This window comes from Balaenoptera acutorostrata, chromosome 4, assembly GCF_949987535.1.
Source record: "Balaenoptera acutorostrata chromosome 4, mBalAcu1.1, whole genome shotgun sequence".
In the NCBI taxonomy this organism is placed as follows: domain Eukaryota; kingdom Metazoa; phylum Chordata; class Mammalia; order Artiodactyla; family Balaenopteridae; genus Balaenoptera; species Balaenoptera acutorostrata.
Window position 1 is genome coordinate 92,930,147 of NC_080067.1, and position 12,726 is coordinate 92,942,872.

Genomic DNA, 12,726 nt, shown 5'->3' on the forward strand with positions numbered 1-12,726 from the left:
CATTTCATACTCTTAATAACCATGTGAACTAGAAAATATTACTTCTGTTTTTTTTAATACAAGAAAACAGTATTAGAGAAGTGAAATAACTTGCCCTGGGTAACAGAGCTAGTAGGTGGCAGAGATAAGAATTGAACCCAAGCCTGTCTGACACCAAAGATTATATTCAATCCACTCTGGTAGCCTTAAAGTATAGTTAGGCTTTATGGTTTATCACAGGCTATTGAATATAGTTCACTGTGCTATATCGTAGGACCTTGTTGTCTATCCATTATACATAATAGTTTGCATCTGCTAATCCCAAACTCCCAATCCACCCCTCCCCCACTCCCCCTCCCCATTGGCACCCACAAGTCTATTCTCTATGCCTGTGAGTCTGTTTCTGTTTTGTAGATAAGTTCATTTGCATTCAATATCCTGTGATACACCATAATGGAAAAAGAATACGAAAAAGAATGTATATTTATGTATAACTGAATCACTTTGCTGTATAGTAGAAATTAACACAACATTGTAAAACAACTATACTTCAATAAAATAAAATTTTTTTTTAATTAAAAAAAAATAGTATAGTTAGCCTTGTTAACAGCATGGAGGGAAATGCTAGAGAGCCCCAGGCAGATTAATTGGGGGGAAATTTTTGAGAACCAAGATTTAGCCGTGGAAGAGCTCAGTCATGGTCCCTAACACACAACCACTCAAAACAGAAGGCCTTTATATCCTCTGCTTTTCTCCTCTCTCCTCTCTCCCATCATCAACTCTTAGTTTCCTGTCATGAGACTACCCAGTCTTTGGGCCGTGACCAGGTGCCTTTTTCTTTAGGGAGACTTCTTCTGCTCTTTCTAAAACCCTTCCCTTGTTAATCACTTTCTTCTTTGTACTTTAGAAAATATCCTTACCCCACTCCCAAATGTTTATGGAGCTATCAATACTTATTGAGAACCATGTGTTATCACTGTTCTAGGCAATGGAGAGACATCAGTAGACAAATCAGACCAAAAAATCCTGCCCTCGTGGGATTTACTTTCTTGTGGGGAAAAATCAGACGAGTAAATTATACAAGATGTTAAAAGACACTAAGGAGAAAAATAAAACAGGGAAAGAGGACAGGAAGTGAGATAGAGGGTGTTACAGTTTAAAATGAGTTGGTCATGGAAAGCCCCACATTGAGAAGGTGACATTTGAACAAAGACTGGGAGAAGATGAGGTGTGAGCCATGTGGATTTTGGAGGGAAGAATTTCCAGGCAAAGGGAATGAGTGAAAAGGCACCCGGGTCATGTTGGAGGAACAGCAAAGAGGCCGATTTGGGTGAAGCCCAGTGAGCGAGGGGGAGAGTAGAGTAGTGGGAATATAATAAATTGGATATAACATGTGACCTTTCAGGCCAACTTTATAGATATCTGCTTTTTCTCACTGCCCACTCTCCTCCTCCACTCATAAGACCATGATCATGGTGGGTTTCATTTACATCCGAATCCATCTCAAGTAGAAGTAGACACATTAATTCTAGTTTTTTTTTGTTTTTATTAAAACACACACACACACACCAAACAATTTAGACAAAGACAGATTGGTTAATTACTCAACCACTTTAGTTCCTACCTTGGGTTCCCTACCATGTTCCCAAAGGGATTTAACGGAACTAATAATAAAACGTAACATTTTGACACTATGAACCAGGTACTATATTACCTGGTGTTTTACATGCCGAGTCTCCTCTGTTGCTTTTAATAACCCATTAAGGAAGGCACTACCCATGCTAACACTCTTCCTTTTCTTCTTTCTCTTGTCTTTCCCCATTTTCTTCAAGCATCCTCACCTTGGCCATGTTTTTAGAACTCTGTTTATTACTTGTCAATCCATCACACCATTGCCAAGAACTACAGCTTTCTGTGGACCATCTCAGTGGGTAAACCATCACCTCATCATGTTTGCTTCATTTTCAATGAATTTATTTTATTTTACTTACAAATTTTTAAATCTTTTAAATAAAATTGTATATGTGTACACATGATGATTTGATATACATACACATAGTGAAGTGATTACCATACTCAGCCCATTAACATGTTGTCTCTTTTCACATAGTTACTTTTGTGTGTGTGTGTGATGAGAGCATGTGAAATCTACTCTTAGCGAATTCCCAGTATTCAATACAGTATTATTAACTATAGTCATCATGCTATACATTTGATCTCTAGACTTACTAATCCTACTTAACTCCAACTTTGTACACTTTGACAAATATTTCCCCTACCTCCCTACCCTTGCTAACTACCGTTCTACTCTTTGCTTCCATGTATTTGACTCTTTTTAGATTTCACATATAAGTGAGATCATGTAGTTCTTTTGTGTCTACCTTATTTCACTTAGTATAATGTCTGCCATGTTCATCCATGTTGTTGCATATCGTAGGATCTCCTTTTTTAAGGGCGAATAACATACATATATATATACACACACACACATAAATATATATTTTTTTATCAATGAGAACTTAGGCTGTTTCCATATCTTGGCTACTGTGAATAGCGCAGTGAATATGGGAGCACAGATATCCCTAGAGGCGGCTTTCATTTCCTTTCTGTAAATACCAAAAAGAGAGATTGCTGGATCAAATCATAGTTCTACATTTAAATTTTTGAGGAACTTCGAAAACCGTTTTCCATGTTTCTCATACTATTTTCTATTAAAGGCTACATCAATTTACACTCCCATCAACAGTGTACAAGGGTTCTCTTTTCTCCATATCCTTGCCAACACTTATCTTTAATTTTTTGGATGATAGCCATTCTAACAGGTGTGAGGTGATATTTCATTGTGGTTTTGATTTGCATTTCCCTAATGATTAGTGATGTTGAGCACCTTTACATATACCTTTTGGCCATTTGTATGTCTTCTTTGGAAAAATGTCTGTTCAGGCCTTTTGTTCATTTTTTAGCAGGTGGTTTCTTGTTTTGCTATTGAATTGAATAAATTCCTTATATATTTTGGATATTAACCCCTTATCAGATATATGATTTGCCAATATTTTCTCCCAATCCATAGATTGTTTTGTATTTTGTTGATTGCTTCTTTTGTTGTGCAGAAAATTTTTTTAGTTTGATGTAGTACACTTGTTTATTTTTGCTTTTGTTGCCTGAACTTTTGGTGTCATATCAAAAAAGTCATTGCTGAGGCCAGTTGATGTCAAGGAGCTTTTTCCCTATGTTTTCTTCTAGGAGTTTTACAGTTTCAGGTCTTATATTTAAATTTTTAATCTATTTTGAGGTGATTTTTGCGTATGGTATAAGAAAAGGGTTCAATTTCATTCTTTTCCATGTGGATATCCAGTTTCCTAAGCACCATTTATTGAAGAGACTATCCTTTCTCAGTGTGTATTCTTGGTGCCTTTGTTGAAAATTAGTTGACCATACTTGCTTGGGTTTATTTCTGGGTTCTCTATTCTGTTCCGTTGGCCTACATGTCTGTTTATGCATGTACCATACTATTTTGATTACTACATCTTTGTAGTATAGTGAGAAATCAGGAAGTGTGATACCTCCAACTCTGTTCTTCTTTCTCAACATTGCTTTGGCTATTTGGTGTCTTTTGTGAATATGAATTTTAGGGTTGTTTTTTCTATTTCTGTGAAAAATGCCATTGGAATTTTGATAGGGACTGACTGAATTGAATCTGTATATTGCTTTGAGTAGTGTGCACAATTTAACAATATTAATTATTCCAATCCATGAACATCGGATGTCTTTTCACATGTTTGCATGTCTTACAATTTCTTTCATCAACGTTTTATATTTTTCAGTGTACAGATATTTCACTTTCTTGCTCAGATTTATTCCTAAGTATTTTACTCTTTTTTGATGCTATTGTGAATGAGGTTGTTTTCTTAATTTCTTTTTTGTTGTTGCTGGTGTCACTGAATTTCTTTTAATTTTAACGGATAATGCAGAACAGAATTTTCAAATGGGACTCTTTGTACCTCCATTTTAGGTGAGGTCCCAAAGGCTAAGAATGATATTACAGGGCAAGTCATCCTCACTTCTAAAGTAGAGTTTTAGACCACCTATGAAGGACATGTGAAGATAGAGTAGAATGGGTTCATCAGTTCTGGTCCATCATCCACCTCAAGACTATGTAAGGGGATGAAAGCAGCCCTGGTGAGGATTTCTTTGGAGAGAGTTGGGGTGCTGTGAGTCAAGTCCCTTTTCATGGAGGAGGGAAAGAAGAATATGCTCCCTTAGCTTAGTCCAAGTGAAGTGTGGGTTCAAGAGACCACTCAGAGTTCTTGACCTGCATGTCCTGGAGTTTGGGACAAAGGGGACTAGTGCCCTACTCAGGCTAAAGAGGCTACACTGGGAGCCTATGCTTAAGTAGCAGTGCTAAATGGGCGTAGAGAAGAGAGATATGGCCATACTGGGGAAAAGGAGCACTTCCCCAAACAGGAGACCAAGGTACATGTTTTCCCAGACAAAATAGAATGCCACAAAAAGAAATCTCACCCAGGAAAAAATACTAAGAGGAATAAAAAGCTCCCAAGATGACAAACCCCCAGAAGCTAACAGGCAGGGAGGGGAGGAACGCAGAAGACCGAAGGAGAAGCATGGCCCATCAAGGGGACAGCATCCACAGGTCAGTCACAGATTTCTGAAATCTGCCCAAGTGCCCCCATGAGGTCAAGATGGCAATTTTAATTTTCCCCAGCCTTAGGGCACCTAAGTCAGATTACGGTCAGCCTGACAAGGAAGGTCTTTCCTTACCTACCCCTCCTCTTTTTTCCCCATTTCATGATCTCCAAAGAGAGAGTCAAGCCAACAACTAGGAGTGGAGAACAGGATGGAGCCAGGAAATCTCAAAGACATCTCCCATGTCTGTCCCTTACCCACCCCCCCAGACATAAAAGACACAACCTCGCATCCCAGACTTCCACAGCTGAGGTAGACCCACACTTGGTGGGAAGGAGGGAGAAAAGTTCTGAACTGAATTAACTTTTGCAAATTTTGACATTACATTGACAAGCTTTTTAAATTATTGACACAAATCTGTTCTTGTGGCTGAAAGGGACCAGATAATACTTATTATATGAAAATCACCAAAAAAAGCCAAGGAAAAGAATTACCTAAAATTTCTTTCAGAGGCTAGGTAGAAATTCAACAGAGCTCATTTGGACAGGAAATGATGGGGCAAAAGAAAATTATTTTTTTCTAATCTTCCCAGTTCAGTTTATTCATTTAACTAAAAGCAGAGGTAAAATTTATTTGTAAGTTCACGCTGCTGCTGTCATAGTGATCGAGTTCATCAAGCTCAGTTGTCTAAGACTTTGCCTATTCTTATGTAAAATTAAACATGAAAATTTAACTTATTTTCTCAAATAGTAATATTTTCACTTGACCTTCCATTCTATTGACATAGCATTTATTGACATAACTACCCAGTCTCCTTGACAAGTGCGTAATTGTACTCCAGTAATTCACCTGCAGCACAAAGAGGCTTTAAACCTACAATGGCACTGACTGGAAAATTGCACTTAAAAGAATATAGGTCAGCAAATACATCTAAACACATCCAAGTCAGCCTCATCAACCCCCAATGTCAGGATAAGGTGGATATTGATCCTCAGGTCAACATAAAGGAGATGTGTGGTGTGAAATCTTAATTTCTACATACAACTGTTTTCCCATGGGAGGCAGATAGTTTGGGGAACATGTGCTCACTGAAGGACTAAAGGCAATGTGTATTGCTGGATTACTGGTCCAGAAAGGATCTGCAAGACTCCTTTGGGGGAAGATGACAGTAGGCAGGACAGAGCTCATCGCACATCATGTGATGTGTTCACAGACACTCAATAACTAGGAAATGAACTGAATAGGATGTCCAATAGCTTTTCCCCAGACGTACCTCACCCAAAAGGGGGAAAACTGAATAAACACATACCCAAGGTAAATCAGTCATCAAGGAGGCTACCCTTGACTTATGGGTGACAGGAACGGAAAAACTGAGAAATTCTTTAACAACCTGTAAAGTGCGTCCCAGGTGAATGGTGGTGAGAAAGATGTAATGTCCAGAATTTCCTAGGATTCAAGGGAGAGCACTGGAGTTTTGTATGGATTCTGTACATATCTCTGGGCAATAAGAATTATAGTATAATGATGTTGAGAGGAAAAGGGGTAACGAATGGAGGAGGGTCTTTTTCTCCAATTTATTTCCAACTGAGGAAATGTCAGCCCCACTTCTGGAGGCAGAATTTCTCAGAAAGCACTGGTCCAGAGAGGGAAAGATTAATATAGACATAGCTGTCATACTGACCTTTTCATAGCAGCAATACCAGCTTCACACTAGAAGGGATTTATTCAATGTTTAATGACGTTTATTAAGCACCCATCATGTACTCTCAGAGGCAGTAAGACTCGGGCTTTGCAGCTGACTGTTTAGGTTGTTTCACTTTCTGCACGACTTTGGGCAAGTTAATTAACCTCTTTGTGCTTCAGTATCTTCATCTGTAAAATGGGGATAATGACAGTACTTATACCATTGTGTTTTGGGGAGGGTTAAAGGAGATAATACATTTACTAGTTTAGAATAGTGCCGGGCACATCAGAGGTACTCAAATATTAACAAACATTGTTAACATTATTGCTTAGTACTATAATACAATCATGGCATTTGGTAAAAATTTTTAGGTAATTACTAGAAAAATAAAACCTGGAAAGCCCTTGTGTGATAGTTTTATAAAAATATTTTATTTGGGGCTTCCCTGGTGGCGCAGTGGTTGAGAGTCTGCCTGCCAGTGCAGGGCACACGGGTTCGAGCCCTGGTCTGGGAAGATCCCACATGCCGCGGAGCAACTAAGCCCGTGAGCCACAATTACTGAGCCTGCGCATCTGGAGCCTGTGCTCCGCAACGGGAGAGGCCGCGACAGTGAGAGGCCCGCGCACCGCGATGAAGAGCGGCCCCCACTCGCCGCAACTGGAGAAAGCCCTCGCACAGAAACGAAGACCCAACACAGCCAAAAATTAAAAAAAAAAAAAAAATATTTTATTTATTCCCCCACGTTTAGGCAGACAACCCTGCTGAGGCTTCTGTCACACACAGAACTCTCAATTTCTACATATGCCCATTCTAGTTCAGACCATTATCACTCTAAATCTATATCATCTGGTCGTCATCATTGGGTCTTCTGTTTTACTTACATTTTTTATATACTCAAAAAGCCATAGTGGATGTTTGTTGATGTTCAGATCGCAGTCCAAATCCATAGTCTATTAACCTAAGCTCACCTCCACCTGGTTCCACCTCACCTAAGCAACTTGCAGCCCGCAGCCCCCTTCCCAACAAGCATTGTCAGCACTCATCCTGCTTGTCTTCCTAGGTCCTGCATGCATTTTATTTTATGTCTTTGCTCAAGACCATTATGTGAAGATATGTCTCTCATCTTTCTTCTGTTTGAGTCTATATTTCTTTCCAGACCCCCTGCGCAACTTTCCTGATTCTACTCTCCATGTCCCCAGAGCTCATTTACTTTTCTTAATTTTCGGTGCTTGGATACATATGATAAAGGCAGAAATGATCAGACAGCAACCGAGGTGTCCTGACCCTTGAAGACAGGTATGGCAGGACCAGAGAAGGTGTCAGAAGTTGCTATCACAAACAAATCACATAGGCTTCTCATTGCCTTGCAGAGTCTCTCTGGGACCCCCCTCTTCACTTTAGAATATCCAGATCTACAACTGATCTAATCTGCTTCCCCTGTATTTGTGTTGGACTAATCTCATCTAATTCCGGGTTGATCTCCCACCCATTTCTGACATGCTTTCTCATAAATTAGTAGTTTCATTGCATCCCCTGTGGAACTACTTCCTTCAGTCTGTACCCTTCCTCTCTGATCCCCCCACTCGCCAAGGATCAGGTGTGCTCACCTGGAGAGCTGGCCAATGGTTAGAATCAGACTGGATATGGTATTTCACTCAAAGCTTCCAGGAGTAGAAAGATCCAGACTGTAAGGATTATCTAACTTTTTAGAGAGGGCTTAATATCAAAAGTAAATGCCATCAGGTCCAAGAGTTGTACACAAAAATAGGAGGCAAAGCCAAAATGTCTGTGGCATGGTGGCCAGTGAAATGGGAGGCTAGGCAAGCGGGTCTGGCTAGATTGTAAACTCTGTGCAGCAGGGGGTCTGCCTGTCTCATTCATTACTGTATCCCAGCGCCTCAAAAATTCCTGGCTCGTTGTCAACACTCCGTGTTTGTTGAATGAAAGAAGGTCTTGGATGACTGCTACAGTCGGGGCTGGCGTTTCTGAGGCTATGCTCTCTGAGGTTTCTGAGGTTCTGCTCTCTGAGGCCACGTAGTCTAGAGGCAATTCATGGCCAGTGCGTTAGAAGGCATAGGGCTCTGCTCAGGGCAATGGAAGGTTGGAGTTACGCCAGTACTGTCTCATCCTAGATTCGTCTGGGGTCTCTGGCTCCATGCAGGCTTGTCTCATCTCACCACTTAGCTTGTCAGCCTCCTGTCTTTTCCTAGGACAGTGCTGCGAATGCAGCTGGCACTCAGAAAACACCAGTTAGTTCAGGTTGAATTGAGCTGGGCTTCCCTGGGTAACTCTTGCAGTTGGCTGTGAGTTATAAGGTTCCATTGTTTCCATTACTTTCTACATTTGTTTCAAGAATATCCTTTCATTGAGGAAAAAAAGAATACGAATTGGATGCTTGCAGCAAGATCTGTAGCTTAAAAATTATGACTGAATTATATAGTTCACTACATCTTAGAATTTAGAACAAAACCATAGCCTTTTGAAGTTGGTTTCCATGACATGTTCCACCCCATTTCCTTTTTTAAAAGAACACAAGGGTGAATCCTACCAGCTTCTGAGGCAGCCAGTCATCATGTGATTTCACAATTACCCTCCAGATTGCCAAGATGAAATTTAGATTTTTCAGTTGTAATTCAGTGTTATTCTAAGCAAATAAGTTTCACTTAGATATAAGCAGCCATTGATTTAACATGTTTTTTTGACATATAAAAATCAGACTGAAAAGTATTCCAAACATTATCTTGTTACTATCTTGACAGAGGTCCAGATTTTGTAAAGTGAGAAATAGCTAGTCTTATTATACCTGAGCCTGAAACTAAAACAGGGTTTCTCAACATCAGCACTATTGACGTTTTGGACCTGATAATTCTTTGTCCTGTCTTATGTTGTAGCATCCTCAGCCTCCGCGTAACAGATGCTAGGAGCACCGTCCCTTCCCCCATTTTGGCAACCAAAAATGCCCCCAGACACTGCACATGTCCCTGGGAGGGGGGCGGAGGCAAAATCACCCTGGTGAGAACCATTGATCTAAAACAGTCCTGAGGTCCAGTGTAATGGGGTCTTATTTTTAAGGAGGTCTTTTGATTCTCCAGAAATTTCCAAACTGTATCACCTTAGTATGATAGCATATCAGGTAGCATTTTTTCTGCTTTTAAACAAATACGTTTATTTGACTGTGCTCTTTCAACCTCTCTAATACTAGTGCTATATTAGATTGTAGACTCTTTAAGGATAACAAATGTCCTTTCCTTTTTCTTGAACTTCTTCACAGAAATAAGAATGGTGTTTGAACTGATGGAACAATTTAGTATATGTCAACTAACCCCACAGAAAACTGAGCTAGAAGAAATTCATTTGTGCTTTCAATTAGCAGAATGGATATGCTATGACAGCATGATTCTTTTTTCTCTTTTGTTCACTGTTGTATTTCTAGCACCTAGAAGAGTACCTGGTACATAGGAAGGGCTCAATAAACATTTGGTGAATGAATTATGTCACTTCCCTTCTAAAAAAATGTTTAATGAGGTCCCTCCCATCTCTTAAGGTATAACATTTAGAATCCTTAGACTGCGTCTGAAGGCTGTCTTTATTCTGCAGTTTCCAATCTTCATCCCTGCTTCTCTGCTACACAATCCCACTCCTCTGACCTGAACTTACTTATTAAAATTTTCTCAAATCCCCATGAATATCTTCACCAATGCACAACTGCTCATTTTGTTCTCTTTGTTTAAAATGTTTTTTCAAGCTCTTAATAGTCAAATAAATACAATACGTACTTCAAGGGTCAGCTTATTTCATCTCTCTTTGTAACACTTCCTGACTCCACGAACTCATAGGCACCTTTCCATACTCACAGCTTAAGACTTCTTGGTCCGTATCTCTCCATGAGCATTTTAATTCTATAAAACACTGCACCTTTCACCTTACTATTCGGGCTTATTTTCATATGTGCGTGTCAGCTCTCTCCAAGTACAAGGCAACTTTTTGAAGGCAGAAACAAATTATCATCTTTTTTTGACACCATGGAGTCTATTAAATGATATCTACATAGTGAAGGAACATTATTCTCGTTTATTCTTTTCATTCATTTATTCAACTAATATTTTTGCATGCCTACTCTGTGCTAGGCATGCATGAGGAAGCAAAATAAATATGGTCCCTGTCCTCATGAAGTGCTTAGACCATTTGGAGAAAACATGGCATCTAACGTATTGAGAACTAGATTTATAGTCAGAAGACTTTGGTGTGAATACTAACTTTGCAACTTATTAGTCATGTGGTCATTTAAGCTCTCAGCATGTCAGTGTCCCCATCTGGAAAATGGAAGTGGTAATGCTTACTCTGTCTACCTCTCATAATAAAGAATATCAAACCACATTGAATTTTAGGTGCAAACGTCTTCTAAGTGATAGGATGTGGTTGTTTTAATTTGTCCACAAATTCTTTGACACTTTTTCCTTCAAGAAGTGAAGCCCAATTCTCCACCTCTTGAGTATAAGCTGGACTTAGTGACTTGCTTTTAACAGATAGAATATAGCAAAAGTAATGGTGTGCAATTTTGCAGACTGGGTCATAAAAAGGCAGGGTGGTTTTGTCTTGGCGACTCTATTCTTGAATTACTTTTTCTGGGGGAAGACAGCTGCCATATTGTGAGCAGCCCTATAGAGAGGCCCATGTGGTGAGGAGTTGAGACTTCCTGCCAACGTGTCCAAGCTTGGAAGCAAAGCCCTCAGCTCCAGTCAAGCCTTCAGATGACAGGAGCCCCAACCAACAGCTTGACTACAACCTCATGAAAGAACTTGAGCCAACCATTCAGCTAAGCTGCTCCTGTCTCATGTGAAACCACGTGAGACAATATATGTGTTATAAGTAGTTAACTTTTGTTTGGGTAATTTGTTATACAGCAATGGATGGCTAATATATAGAGTACTAACGAGACTTAAGGTATTAATGTTGAATATGCTAATATTTGTTGAATGAAGAATATCATAATTTACTATGGTTTATTGCTGAATGATGAGTTAAAAGTGGAAGAAAAAGAAGCATAAAAAAAGGAAAATTACAAAGCCTTAAGAACTAGGAAACAATCAGGTGGATGTAAAACTTCTGTTGGGTGATTTGCAGGCATTTCTCATCCTGCCACATGCTTCATTTTCTGAGAAATATCAACCTGTGACAGTGGCTGCAGGCTATGCTAAAGGCTACAGGCTAAAGGAATTGTTCATTCCTACTGACTGCTTTGTCTTATTCCATTTTCAGTTCTCATTTTGAGCTAAAATTGGTAGTTGAATTAAATAAGAAATAAAAAGCATACTTCGACTCTATGTAGAACATAGAGTGTTAGAGAAAGTCACCTTGGTTCTTTGTTAAACAAAAAGGCCATAGATATGGAAATTTATGATTTGTTTGCATCAATGCCAACTTCTGAAAGTCACTGCTATCCCTTTGCCACAGTAACACTGACCCAGCCTGAACTCCATTATTAATAATGCCACTAGGAGGCTGAATTCAAGTCCGCACCAGTCAACTTTGTCAAAATTAATATGAACCAGAACAAATTTAAATTTAAAACTATCTACCCACCTCTGGTCCACCAGATCCCCATTTACAACCAATTTCTTAAACACCCTACTGAGAACATAGTTGTGGAGGAGGACTGTCAATTTATTAACTTATTTAATAATAAATAAAGAACTTAAATTTCTCATTGAAGATTTATTGACCCTTATTTTGCCAGGTCTTCAAGTGAAGGACTTTGGAAACTGTGCTAATTCATTTAATCCATGAGAATAGTACTTAACATCTTTACCTGAAACGCCATAGACAAGAACAGGGCATGAATCATACAAATTTTCTGAAAATTTTTTCTGTATCAACCTACTTAGTTAAAGGATTAATAGCTCATGGGAAGTAAAACAGTATGAAAACATCCTTACTTGTAGGAGATATGCTGTTGGCTGGAGAAGGCTGGGTGCCAAGGGTAGATTCTGTAGCATCAAGCAGAGAATCTGTTGGAGGGTTCACTGAGCCTGGAAGGATTAAATAGACATGGGTAATGAACAAAATATTGTGATAGGAAGATAAAGTATTAACTTAGTTCCCCCCAAACCTTCACTTATTCATCTAACAAATTATTATTGATTAAAAACCATCATTATTGCCCTGCTTTGGGCAAGGCAGTGGAATTTAATGGTGGATGACAAAGACATGGAGCTTTCTTTAAAGAGCACACAGCCTAGAAAATAGATAGGTAGCCAGGCACTGTGTTTAGTGCTGTGACAGCAGAAGTGCAGGGTGCCACGAGAATGCAAAGGAGGGGCACCAACCAGCACTGAGAGGTCAGGGAAAGCTTCCTGGAGAAAGAGACATTTAACCAAGACCTGGTAAAACAATTACTGCAGCTAATGTTTTGAGGTATT

At 39.4% G+C, this 12,726-nt stretch overlaps 1 protein-coding gene across 1 annotated transcript in view; it reads right to left on the reverse strand.

Annotated features, from left to right (window-relative positions):
• The window catches only part of CD96 (CD96 molecule), an 87,240-nt gene that overhangs the window by 24,854 nt on the left and 49,660 nt on the right, over positions 1-12,726 (reverse strand). The window contains 1 exon segment of the mRNA XM_057545716.1: positions 12,244-12,336. Coding sequence (XP_057401699.1) covers positions 12,244-12,336 — 93 coding nt within the window.